The 13,638-nt window shown below is 50.8% G+C and overlaps 1 protein-coding gene across 3 annotated transcripts in view; it reads right to left on the bottom strand.

Annotated features, from left to right (window-relative positions):
* Window positions 1-13,638, bottom strand: part of LOC147895776 (Protein kinase superfamily protein) — a 151,092-nt gene that overhangs the window by 55,971 nt on the left and 81,483 nt on the right. For all 3 annotated transcript variants that reach the window (XR_015541886.1, XM_087382522.1, XM_087382521.1), the window contains exon 7: window positions 8,730-8,796. Coding sequence is in view for 2 of the 3 variants with exons in the window: in XM_087382522.1 (XP_087238648.1) it covers window positions 8,730-8,796 (67 nt within the window). In the remaining variant the exon portion in view is untranslated. The remainder of the gene's footprint in view (window positions 1-8,729; window positions 8,797-13,638) is intronic.

The raw sequence follows: 13,638 nt of genomic DNA, 5'->3' as shown, positions 1-13,638 counted from the left end.
CCATTGCATTGGGACTTTGTGCCAAGTGGGAACAATTCTTGAATTTATGAGAACCTTGCATCCAAATGTTTCATTGGATAGTCTTCTTGTGGCTTTTGAAATGAGAAAGCTTCCTTGATTGTAGATCTACTGAGGTAGATTTGGATAGGCTTTTGATTATGCATGAGTATGCCATACTTGACCTTCTCGGTAATGAATTGAATTACATATTCTGTCATAGTAGGTGTTGGTAAGGAGGATTGTAGCTTTTAAAAAAAGGTCCCTAGGCCCTTGGCCTGCAAAAAGTTGTGTACATCAGTTGATATGTTGTATGTTGTGATGTGAGGCCATACAAGTTCTATTGCTCTCATCCATCTGTCCACTAAACACAGGGATCTATTACAGCAATATGGTTTTCCTTCATTGCTTCCATCTCCTTGGCTTCCATTGTTTGCTCTAGTCTACAACCCCTACTCAAGGTTGATGCGTGTGACGAGAAATAAGAATAGTACATCGCGCTATTGCCTATGAGAGAAACCCACAATGTGTGTGTGTGTGTGTGTGTGTGTGTGTGAGAGAGAGAGGGCTATGGAACAAAATATAAAATCTAAAATGAACACAAACACATCAAAGAGAGTGCCCATGGCTATAATTGCCACTATGTGACATGCGGGTATCGGAACAACCAGCCCAATCACTATCAGTGAATCCATGCATGGCAAGTGAAGAATTGGCCTCATAAACAAGGAGTAGCTCTGCTCCCCCTTTGCACTCCCTCGCCCTCCCCACCACCCCTTCTACTCGCCCCCGTCCGCCCTTCTGTTGCCGCCTCTACTGCCTCCCCCTCCGCTTGTTGCACCTCCGCCATCCCCCCCCCGCTCTCGTCACCTCCGCCATCTCCGCCTCCATCTCCTCCACCTCCACCCACCACCACCTCCGCCTCTTCCGCCCCCGCGTCCTCCTCTCCCCTGCCGGCTCCCCTCTCCTGCCTCCTCTCCGCCCTCTTGCCCTCTCCTTCCCTCCTCCTCTCCCTCCTCGCCTTCTCGCCCTCCTTCCTCCTCCGCCTTCTGCCGTCCTTGCCCTCCTTCTTCCACTTCTATCCTTGCCCCCTTCTTCACCGTCTCCGCTTCCCCCTCTTCTTCCTCGCCCTTCCTTTTTCTTCTTCCTCCCTGTAGCTGGAGCACTTGTGCTTGTTAAGGCGAAAGAAAAACCTTGGTGGTGACCCTTAGTCTGGCCAAAGGGGCCCTATGGTAGCACCCTCGAATCCCACAGCTATTAAGGTTCTTCTTTCCCCAGCTGACAAGCAACAGGTACAGCACACAGTTCAGTCCCTCTTAGACAAGGCGCTTGTGGGCGGAATTGTGGGCCTCATGCCTACACGGAGACATGTGCGAGAGTGGATCCAAGCGAGCTTGGCATTAGAGGGAGACCACATCCAAGAGGTCGCCATCTATGGACGAGGCATTTTCCTCATCCAACTGAACTCCCCCGACACTGCCTCGACACTTGTGGAGCAGAGCCCCATCATCCTCCTCGGCCCACATCTTGTCTACCTCTTTCCTTGGTATCATGGATTCATAGTGGAGGACATGGATACAACATACCATGTTCCACGTTTTCCGGTTACACTCTGCTTCCCAGGGCTCCCCAAGGAGTATCAAGCCATCCTCCCTTCCATTGGTCGGGCATTTGGCACAGTGCTTGAGTCCCCGCCAGAGTCGGCCGCCTCAATTCGAGCAGATGATGGAGTCCCCAGGATCATACTGGTGGTTGGGAGCCCAGAGTCCCTCCCAGAGTTGATCCGTCTCGAGACCCTAGAAGAGGGCACACTTCGCCAAAGGGTGGTGATCTCCGGGTTAGCAGGCCAATGTCTTCGGTGCAGATAGATGGGTCACCTCGCCAAAGATTGCCCCCGTGGCCTCCCTCGTGCGCCTTCCCTCCCTCCTCAGTAGAGTAGGCAGAGTCAGCAGGCTTGAGTTCAGCGCCCTCTCAAGCAAGAGCAACAGGAGTCTCAGACCCCATGGGTTACCTACCCCCTCAGAAGGGGACTGGACACAGGTTACAAAGAAAAAGAAACCAAGCAAGCACGCCCGCAAACGCCGCAGGCAGAGGGCCAATCGCAAAGAAAGGGACAGGGTTGATCGAGAGGCCTTGAAGGAGGAACAACAGGAGCCACCTCCTCCACCGCCAGAGACCACCGCCCATCCAGCCGATCCTCCAGCTTCGGAGGTTCAGCCTCTGCACCTACCCTTGTAGCAGCAGCGAGTCCCAGGAGCTCCAGATGCGGCAATGGCGGAAGCCGTAGATGCTAGCCTGACGAGGGCCGCGGAGGAGCCGATTCAGAGCCCCGGTGAGCCTGATCAGCAGGGGGGGCTCATCCTTATCCCTCCTCCTCCCCCTCCTCCTCTTCACTTCCCCCTCCCCCTCCAGGATTCCCTCCGCCCCCTCCTCCCCCCCTCAACCCCCTCTTCTATGGTCACTCTCACCACCCGCCCCCCTCCCTCTGTCCCCCGCATCCCTACCCCCCCCTCTCCCGCCACCCCCCTCTCCACTTCAGCAGCAGGTTCTTCCGCTTCGACACCCCTGTCAGCAGGCAAAGGAATGATGACGCCCCCTTCTGCTTCCTCATCGCAGCAGCAGGTCCGTTCAGGGAGGGATCCTAAGGGACGAGACTCGTCCTCCCAATCAGCAGCTCCTAACCTCCAGCCTGGGCGTCCCTTACCGTGGGTCTTCTGGAGGTTAGGACCCTGGAACTATCTGGAGATTCCGACCTCATATCCTCTACCATTGGAGGTAACGCTCATGGTCCTTCAACCCCGGAAGGGGGGTTTTATCAGTGCAGTGGGATCTCAGACACACCCCGTTTGGAGATTTCCATTTGCCTCTGCAGAATTGGAGAAGTGATCCCCGGAGGTGTTTGATGCTATTTTGGGTAATTAGATTACACTCATGATGGACGAGTGAATGGGGCCACAGGGACTAGATCTTTGGTACGCCCATGACGCGGAGGTGAACTCTCAGTTGAGCTTCACGCGCGAGGAGCCGGTATGTGGTTTGGCGACGGGAGTTATCAGAGTGCCGCTGGAGGCAAAGGTGGAGCAACCACACTTATGGCCCCTCCATACGTGTGTGGAGTTGTTCGGGGTGAAAGCCACCTTCATGATGAAGTGGGCACGGAAGATCGGTATTGAGCCGATATCCACCCTGGTACGGCGCCGCACAGACATTGACTACTCGTCTTCTAAACCCTCCACAAAATCACACAAGGTAGTCTTTCTAGAACAGGCACCCACTCATAGGAGAGCCTTGTTCCCGACTCCCCCGTCCTTATGAGCTGGACCATAGTGAGGTGGAACGTACACGGGCTCCACGACCGTGTTCGTAGCCAGCCGCAATACCTGATACTCCAGCAAGAGTTGTAGAGGGTAGTGGTAGGGCGGACAGTGGACATCCTTATGATTCAAGAGCACATGTTTTCAGCCGCAGACATCAGACGACGCCATCACCTTCTCCCAGGGAGAGGTCCAGAGGAGTGGTCCCTCGCCGTAGTAGGACGGAGCCGAGGCGTCTGAATCTCAGTCTCACAGACTTTGGCTTCAAAGGTCTACGATCAAGGTGAGCTCATTCCAAGACGGGCAGTTTGGATGGGAGTTTGGACGAGAGAGTCCAGGATTGATATCCTGAACGTGTATGCCCCAGTGTGTAGACAACACCGCCCGACCTTTTGGAGGAGGCTGTCAGAGTGTCTTCCGGATGTAGACTCCTGGATTGTTGGAGGTGACTTCAACAACTTGGAGTTTGGGGAAGACAAGCAGGGCGGCGCCTCGTTCTCTGAGATGCCAGCAGCAGAGCGTAGCACCTGGGAGCAGTTCATTTTCATGATCAATGGCAGAGACCAGTGGAGAGAGCCAGATTTCAGCAGGACTCCTGGCAGCCTTCTCTTCTCCTTTGGTCAGAGGAGACACGATGGATTGCTAGAGATTAGACCGTTTCTATGTTGGGGACTGGACACTACAGAGAGGCGGATCTACCAGGATTCTGGCAGGTACCACGATATCAAACCAATCTCCAGTGGTACTTCACTTGGATCAACCCCGCCGAGGTCTCCCCCAGAAGGGGATCCGCATTCCAGAGGACCTTCTACAGGACAAGGAGATTCAGCAGGTCATGGCAGGGATTTGGGAGCAGTCAAAGATGGCACCGCCTGAGGGCTGGGCTGCTTGGGTGGCAAATGCAATTCAGAGGAGCACTGAGGAGCTGCAGGCTCATGCCCTTAGGCGGAGGAGGACCCTTTAAGAGTGTGAGCGGGCTTTGAGGAGAGACCTCGCCTCCATCGAGAGGCTCAGGGAGCAGGACCCAGTTTCTCATTGGCTTAGTGACAGATTCGAGAGCGCTAGCTTCAGGACACGGAGCTGCGGCAGGTTGAGTTCTATCACTCCTCCCGAGCCCGATGGGTGTTGCAAGGGGACAGGATGACGAAGCAGTTCTTTCAGACCACTGGACCCCGATCGGCACGCACACAGCTACAACGTCTCCGGGACTCGCGGGGCATCGTGCACACTGACCCGCAGGAGATTCTAGACATGACTACCGGTTTTTACAGCCAACTCTTTCAGATGGAGAGGATGACCCCAGCTGGTCTTGTGGCCCAAGAGCTAGTTTGGGATCACGTTCCGCCAGTAGTCTCGCACAACTTATGCAGCAGACTTGAGGAGCCTTTCACATATGAGGAGCTATGGGAAGCCCTCAAGGCTCTCCCGACCCAGAAGGGCCCGGGTGCGGATGGCTTGACTCCGGCCTTCTTCCGAAACTTTTGGGAGATTGTCTCCACCCCTTTCCGTTTAGCTTGCCAGGAGATTTTTGACATAGGCCTTCTCCCTCAGTCCTTGAGCAGGGGGTGGATTTGTTTGATCCCGAAAGGGGGAGATAGGTCAGATATCCAACAGTGGAGGCCGATCACTTTGCTTGATACTGCATACAAGATCCTCGCCAAGGTCTTGAGTTTGCGGTTACGGCCCCATCTTACAGACATCATCCATGACAACACACAGACTCGGTTTGTCCAGGAGCACTGGACAACATCTTCACGTTCTGGGAGGCAGTGGATTGGTCCAGGGAGGAGTCACAGCCGCTGCCGTCCTTCTCTTGGACTTTGAGAAGGCCTACGACAGGGTGGAGTGGTCTTTCCTGGAGGGCACTATGAGGAGATTGGGTTTCTCAGACAGATGGGTCAGAGGAGTTTCAACGCTATATGCAGGGAGCTCTAGTCATATGCTTATCGGAGGACACACACGCGAGGCCTTTCCTCTCGCTCGGTCCGGAAGGGCTGCCCACTCGCTCCCTTCCTCTTCTTGTTTGTGGCAGAGGCTTTGGGCTACTATTTGAGATCACAAGGGGCGGGTCTCACAGGGTTGAGGCTCCCAATCAGACAGGAGGAGGAGCTACTTGACTCGGAGTTTGCAGATGACACGGCCTTGTATGTTGGGGGCACCACAACGAGTCTAGAGAGAGTCAGAGGCGCCCTGGCTATTTACTGTGAGGCCTCAGGAGCACGGATCAACTTGACGAAATCCATAGGCTTCTTCACTGGCTTTGAGGAGAGACAGAAGATCCGTGAGTGGGGGAGTGACTTTGGCTTCAGATGGATAACACGGGGGCCAGACAGCGAGATACCCCGGATGCCAGCTGGGTATTGACATTACAGCAGAACAGCAAATTGTCTTGGTCCTTGAGAGTGCTTGGCGCAAGCTTCTCTATTGGAGCTCGGCCAAACTCTCCCTAGCAGGTTGCGTCTTAGTGACAGACCAAGTCCTTGCCACGGCCTGGTATATTGCCTCCCGTTGGTGCTTTCACAGAGGATGCATTGGGCAGCTCCGATGGTTGGTACGGAACTTCCTCTGGGCAGGTTCAGACGGCACGAGGAACACTAGGGCCCGAGTAGCTTGGCAGACGGTGATCATGCCGCAGGTACTGGGAGGCTTGAGTGTCATTGATCCAGAGATACAGAGCAGGGCCCTTCTGGGCAAGTTGGTGGTTCGTGGCCTCACCCCAGGTGCAGAGCCTTGGAAGCTCCTCTTACAACGAGGGCTTCTGAGGAACACCCCACACGCTGGGGGACAGTGGCAGCCTTCACATAGATCGATCTTCTCAGAGGCCCCCCTTATGGGGAAGGGCTCCCCTCTGATGAGGAGTCTTCACAGGGTATAGCAGAGACTGGCAGGGGGTCTCATCCGTGCTCCGCCCAAATGCAGAGAGGAGTTTGAGCACAGCCCCTTATGTGGCACCCAGAGATCAGGAGGGACGTATGCTCGGCAAGCGGACTCACATTGGTTGGGCACAGTGGGACAATGTCCAGCAAGGTCCTTTGGCCGTTGGAGCAGACTACCTATGGAGACAGAGGTGAGGCTTGACACCCTAGCGCATATGCGAGGGACAGGGCGGCGGATGGGCGAGACTGACTTAGCCATTCATGAGTCCTGGTGGAAAGGACTTCACGTTTGGAGAGACAACAGCAGATGGTTGGGGCAGTTTTCCCGCACTGGTGTTCCCTTGAGGATGTTGATGAAGCGTGGCAGCATGCACCCCCGCTTCTTCCGTGTAGGACCTGGAGGCCTACTTCAGCCACTCACTAAGAGTGACCCCGAGATGGATGGGAGTCTTGATAGGATACATTGGCAGATGATTAGAGTGGTAGGACGTTTGGGGAAGGAGTGGCACATTGACCCTCCCAATATCTCAGAGCAGGACGCCTCTAGATGGCGCCTTTGGCTGTGGGAGGGTAGCCCCTAAGGGAGGTCCACTGGGATCCGGTCTGGCCCTCCGGGGGCGGCCTAGCTGAGCCGGTGGAGGAGGTGCCCTTCTTTTCCTACACCACACGGATTCGCAGGAGGCTTCAAATGGACTCGTCGAGGTGGACCCCCCTGGAGGGAGAGACATTGGGTGACCCAAAGAGTGCCCCGGGATGTGCGCTCCGAGTTTTGGATGCGGTTGTGGTCCAGCTTGCGGCCGAGGAAGATCTCATACTTCTTCTGGCTGGCCGCCCACGGAGGCTTGCCCATCGGCCCGTGATTGGAGAAGATGGCAATGCCATTGTTGCTCCGATGGTGTCCTGGAGACTACACCTGGGGCATGGTCACACAACATTGTAGAGATTTGAGGTCATACGCACTTCATAGAGACTACACCTGGGGCATGGTCACACAACATTGTAGAGATTTGAGGTTCTACGCACTTCATGACACACAAGAGGTGGATAGGGAGCAGTACTCTTTGATGCGATGCACTAGACACTATGAGATCTAATTGTCTTTTCACCCATGAATACATTGACCATGGGAGAGTGACTGATTACCTAGACTAGAGATGCACCACACTTTTGTACACGAGGTTACCCATTTTTATAGCCAGACTCATGAGATCCAATCCCAGACAACAAGCGATCATAAATTCCTTCTTCATAGGTGAAGAAGTGATTGGGAGGCGTCATGACCATGACAGTACCAGCATTACCGCATCTCAATGTCATGCTACCTTACGCCGCCCATAGTACATCCCACAGAGAGGAGTCAAAGATGCCTTGAGCAAATTTTGGACATGTTCTAGAGACAACAGGCCTCCCAATGGTACCTTTGTCGAGCCCATGTGGAGCTCACAACATGACCTGGCAAGAACTACTCCCGACACATGGACTTTTTCCATGATGTTCTTAGTTCCATCCAGAGATTCATGAAGGTGAGATACACACTTCTAGTTTCCCTTAGGGGAGGCACCCCCATGGGGGTGTACTCTCACATTGATTTCAGTTTTTTGGTCAAATAGGATTTATTTTGTGTCTCATATATCTTTCTTTCTTTGTTGTTGTTGCTGCTGCTACTACTACTAGGACCACCACTATGTGGCCCTCTTTCCTTTTGCAAGACCAACATGTATAAACATAGACTCACACAGCTTGTAGGGACACAAGAACCCTGACAAAGGTATCACTGGCTTCTTGTCGAGATGGTCTGCATACAATAGACACCGCAAGGACCAAGAGGTAGAACCCACTCATATGCATAATTCTCGGGGGGTGGAAAAGAGAAGGAGAGGTTGGTTGAAGAGACTACAGCTTTATTTATTTATTTTAGTGCTACTCTTTGTCATGATCAAGCCTACCTTCATCAAGATGTATGAAAATTAGATAAGGACAAGGAATTGTTTGCAAAAGGTGTTGAAAATCGTATCTTTAAGGTGACAATAGTGATGGCTCAAGCAAATATCGACTCTAACAGATATTCGAACAAGCAGTGTGGACATCTACACATGGATGTTTTGTGATGCATAGAGATGGACTGGTAAAAGGCCTACCTGTCAACCCATAGTTCACCAGAGATTTGTGCTTCTTGCATGATGGGCAAGCAAGCAAGCCAACCATTTGCCAAGCAAGTGAACTACAGACATCTACACAGGGATGCTTCGTGTGAGATGCAGAAATAGACTGGTAGAAGGCCAATCCATAGTTCAAAGAGGGAGAAGAGTATCTGAGGTGATGTTCAACAAAGTATATTGAATGACTAGCAATAAAATTGAAACTTACTGGAAAAGGAGCATAAATGCAGGTACTACACAAACTATCATAACATTCAAGGCTCCTGCATAAGTTCACAGACAAGTTGATCCTTCCAGCCTTAGTAGAAAGCATAATGAGAGATTTTAATTCCTACATAATATATCCCATGAACCACACAAAATCCAGAGGTATTATGAACTACCTAGCTCTTTTGACAATGTCTTCTCAAACTCTGGAACAATCCATTGAAGCTGATAATCTCGAAATAGCTGCATATCATTGCAATAACATCATTTAAAATAACACTTTCTGGTCACCTAGTAACATAATCAAGAGTGAAAAGGACCTACAAGCCTAGTTAAGAAAGGACTGAACCATTTGTCATAAACCCCCAATTATTCTTACCCAAAAACCTAAGATTGTGAATCTCATAGGATACTTTTACAGATTCTCTTCAGATATTTTAGGAAATAAACAACATAAACGAAATTTCCATCTTTAAAAAAACCCATCAGGAAAGAAGGACATAACACTATAAACACAACAAGCTTCTCTGTCAAGATTTAGCCAAACAACCATAGTTAATAAAGAAATGAACATTTGAATATCCCATCCAATGACCATCGAACACCTATGAGCACCTCCAATTAGAGCGGGCTCTCTCCTATGCCACGTTGCAATACTCGCTAGTATCATCCACAGCTTTATAGGGTGAGGCGGGAATATCATCCAGGCTTTGAATTCATAAGACCCAAGAAGAGTCATGTCTTTCATAAAAGACCTGAGGCCCCGAAAGAGAGAGCCAAGCAACTGAGCCCCAAGTCATAAAGAAGGGGAAACTGACAAAGTACTTAAAATCCTGGCTATTCCCCCCATAAGCATTGTTAAATTGACTCCACAGCAGAAAGGCAACAAGGACAAGTAAGGTCGGCTCCGAACCTAGATCTCCACAAGTTCACTGCAATCCCACCATGAATAGAAAGCCAAAAGAAAAGTGTGATTCTTCTATCCCTGAGGTATTTCCAGAAATTCTTCTGCACGTCAATAGAAATCTCAAACCTTTCCCAATGAGGAGATCTGGAGAGCCTCGAACCTCTACAACTCAACTAAAATCTCCTGGCATTGCTAACAGTGTAACAAAAGAAGGGGAGGTGCTTTCTCTCAATGCCCTTCATGGATCCACTCCATTCGATCTAGACAGCCTGCTTCGTGCAAAACATCAAAAACCGAGGCCTCCTCATCTGACCATGAAAAGAAATAACATTTAGAGGAATACCCGCTCTTGTGAAAGCTCCCATCCAATGGAACATGAAATACGCATATCATCTAACTACTTGTAATTTACAATCCTCTAAAAGCTTTCCAGCATCCTACAAATAATCCTCACTTGTCTATAATCCCATAAGCATTGTTGAATTGACTCCTCAGCAGAAAGGCAACAAGGACAAGTAAGGTCGGCTCCGAACCTGAATCTCCACAAGTTCACTGCAATCCCACCATGAATAGAAAGCCAAAAGAAAAGTGTGATTCTTCTATTCCTGAGGGATTTCCAGAGTCTCTTTCAAAAATTCTTCTGCAGGTCAGACCATGAAAAGAAATAACATGTAGAGGAATACCCGCTCTTGTGAAAGCTCCCATCTAGTGGAACATGAAATATGCATATCATCTAACTACTTGCAATTTACAGTCCTCTAAAAGCTTTCCAGCATCCTACACAGGAGGCAAGGCCTCTCTCCCATCTCGACCACTGCATGTAATGTGATTGGCCTAGTGGTCTGCCATGCTCACCGAGTATGCTGTCATTCCACATGACCGGCTGCCTATTAATCTCTTCCAAAGAAACAAGGAGAATGCTCCAAAGAGTATTTCTGAAGCTGCTCCAAGCTTTCACAATGGCTGCCATAAGAGGAGAGGAAGAAGATCTAGGGGGGCTGAAGTAAAAATCCATTTGGTGATACCCATCCAGTCTCCACCTAAAGAAGGAGTACATGCCTATATGCTTCGAATAAAGAAATCCTTAAGGAAAGTTCCCTTACCACAAACTAGTAATGCCCTGCACTGCAAGTCCTAGTCTATGATTTGAGAACTCCTTTTGTGAAAAGAATCAATGTCTCCCAAGCTACCCTGGCCACAATATCTGTAGTGCCATCTAGCCCATTCCACAAGAAGTTCCTTATAAGTCTCTTGAGCTGATTGATGCAATCCTTAAAGCTGCACGAGCAGACGTACCATGTTGTGGCCAGCAAACCAAATCTAATTTGGCTGAACTCTAAAAGAGGAGTTTCCTCTTGATGCTCTCCAACATTGGAGCAAGCTATTGCAAAGAAGAGATACCCATACCATCTTAGCATCCTGGATATCTGATGGGGACCCCCCTCTGAATCCAGGTAAAACCAAAATCAGCCCCCTAGTTAGGATTGTCCTCATCACTGATCCAAAAGCCGTTGGATTTGTTCCAATGATGTGTGCACCAGCTGTCGTACAAAACAAATCCAAGGTGCCTTGAAAGAAGTGAGAGTCTGAGGAGTAGCATCCAAAAAAACAACGGTGTCATCCGCCAACTCATAGTCTATCAATTCCTCATTATGTCTCAGGGGAAGCTTCAGCCCCAAAAATGTCAACTTGCGATCTGAGGAATAATGCTCATAGCTTCAGCCACAAAGAAAAAGAAAAGGGACGAGAGTTCGTTACAGACTGATCTAGAAATCTGAAATCTCTCCCCCCCTGAATCCTCTGATAAGTACCTGGCTGTGGGCTGATCTGTACAAAGAGGAAACCCCTCTACTACAAGCATCAATGATGAAGGGTGCCCTCTAAGGAATCCCAATCCACTCTGTCATAAGCTTTCTCGAAATCCAAGAGTAGAATGGCTAATTTATGTCCAATTCGAGTAGCCAATCCAAATCTTCCCAAAAAGAGAAAATATTATAAAAAATGCTCCTTCTATGCACAAAACCTGTTTGTGTGTCATGGATGAGGTCCAAAAGATAGGGTTGCAATCGTAAGCTAATTGCTTTCACCAGATTTTATACAAGGCGCCCAAGAGAGTGATAGGTCTCCACTGTGACACCAAACTTCTGCAGCCCCATGGGATGAATGAGACCCTCTGTGAGTGATCCAGGAATAGTACCAGAGTCCCAAACACCTTGCAAGGCTGACGTAATATGATCCCCAATCTCATCCCAATGGGCAATGAAAAATGCTGGGGAAAGTCCATCTGAACCCGGGCACTCGTCCTTGTGAAGGCAAGTAAAGCAATCTTCAATTCCATATTGGTGAAAGGCACATCTAGCAAGATCCTCATATCCTCTTTCACCAATAATGGAATATGCTTCCATATCTGCACCCTAGCACTATCTCTAAAATCACAGAGTGGCACTCACTTGCCTTATTCCCCTACTTCTGTGGGTGGGAAGATCATCATTATCGTCCCATGGTATAGAGGTTTCAGTGTAGCGGACTTCGATGCCCGCTTCCGCAGATCAGTCCCAGGAGCACGTGCAGGACTGGATCGGTAGCAGAGCAGCGGAGCTTCTTCAGCAGCAGTGGAAGGAGGGTGACGTTCGTCTGAGATGGCGCCACAGCGCCAAACGATTCCGCCTTTTGGTCATTATTCGACCGCCTCTTGAGTGGATCTACACGGAAGGGCTCCGCTCGTGGAGGACCTCAGAGGTAGCGGGCTTCTACAGTATTTCCCTGGCGGAGGCATCGAGTTGGTTAGAGAGAGCTTACCACCATGGGACGAAGGGCCTCTCCCCTCTGTTGAAGGTTTTAGAGGATGGGTCCGATGATCCGGCCTCTCCTTCGAAACCCTCACAGAAGCGCCTTCGTCTGCACACTGGACATCCTCCGACCACCTTGACATCGACCGCAAGCAGACATCTGTTTGTGGCCCATCTCCCCTCTTCATGAGTATACGCATTATCTCTTGGAACGTCAACGGTTCCACTCATCAGGAACCCGTGGCCCTAGGAAGATGATGCTCAGACAGGAGCTCTAGCCAGCCTTGGTGGGAAGGGCAGATATGCTCCTATTGCAGGAACACAAGCTTTCGGCTTCTCAGACCAGTATATGTGGGAAGGAAGGTCCTCACAGGACGCTCCCACACCTACTGGGAACCTTCGATTGGCGAGCAGGGGAGGAGCAGGGGTGTCCGTACCTCCATCGACGCTTCTCTAGTTCAGCATGTGTGTGGTTTTGGCACCCTGATCCCAGGACGAGCGCTTTGAGTGGGCTTGAATATTGAGGGATCCCGCATCGGCATCCTCAATATCTATGCCCCGACCGACCTCAGACGGAGAGCCACTTTCTAGAGCTCTTTGACAGACTTATTGCCAGAGATGGATTCTTGAATTGTAGGAGGGGACTTCAATAACCTTGAGACCTTAGAGGATCAACAGGGACGGGACCCAGAGTTCCTCGGTATAGCTCAGGCGAAGCAGGCAGATTGGGACTCCTTGTTCGCTGTGGGAGGGAGCCTTCCTTTTGCAGATGGACAGGGAGTCTGGACTGCTCTTGGGGTTACAGGAGGGAGGGAGGCAGACTTCTGGAGCGGTTGGACCGTTTCTATGTCAGCGATGGGACGCTAGGCAGAGGTGGAGAGTCAGGAGTGGTTCCAGGGACGACCCTCTCTGACCATGCCCCAGTCATCCTAGTCCTGGACTCAACCTCTCACTCCTTACCTCCACGCTCGTGCCGGATCCCAGACTCCATCTACTCCAGAGCAGCGGTTCGCAGCAGGATAGTGGACCTATGGGAGCAGGATTGGGACCCCATGGGGGATATGGCAGCTCAGGTAGCTCAGGCTCTTGCCGAGTCTAGTCTCATCTGTCAGCAGGAGGCGATTAAGGTCAGGCAGCAGTGGTGGGCGAAGGAGAGGGGTCTCAGACGAGATCTTGCCTCGATACAGTGGATGCAACTGTCTTCTCCAGGCTCTAAGGAGCTTAGACGGCAGGAGGTTAGAGCCCGAGCCATGCTAGAGGAGATCAACCAGCGACGCTCAGAGTTCTCGTTTCATGCTTCCAAGTCCTTTTGGGCTAGGAAAGGTGACAGGATGTGCAGAGAGTTCTTCAGGACTCATGGCCAGAGGTCAGCAGGGGAACAGCTCCGAT

This window comes from Dipteris shenzhenensis, chromosome 12, assembly GCF_047967505.1.
Source record: "Dipteris shenzhenensis isolate YYH24624 ecotype China chromosome 12, Dip_SZ_1.0, whole genome shotgun sequence".
Classification (NCBI taxonomy): Eukaryota; Viridiplantae; Streptophyta; class Polypodiopsida; order Gleicheniales; family Dipteridaceae; genus Dipteris; species Dipteris shenzhenensis.
The sequence above is the reverse complement of the archived record's forward strand: the minus strand, read 5'-3'. Positions and strand labels throughout refer to the sequence as shown.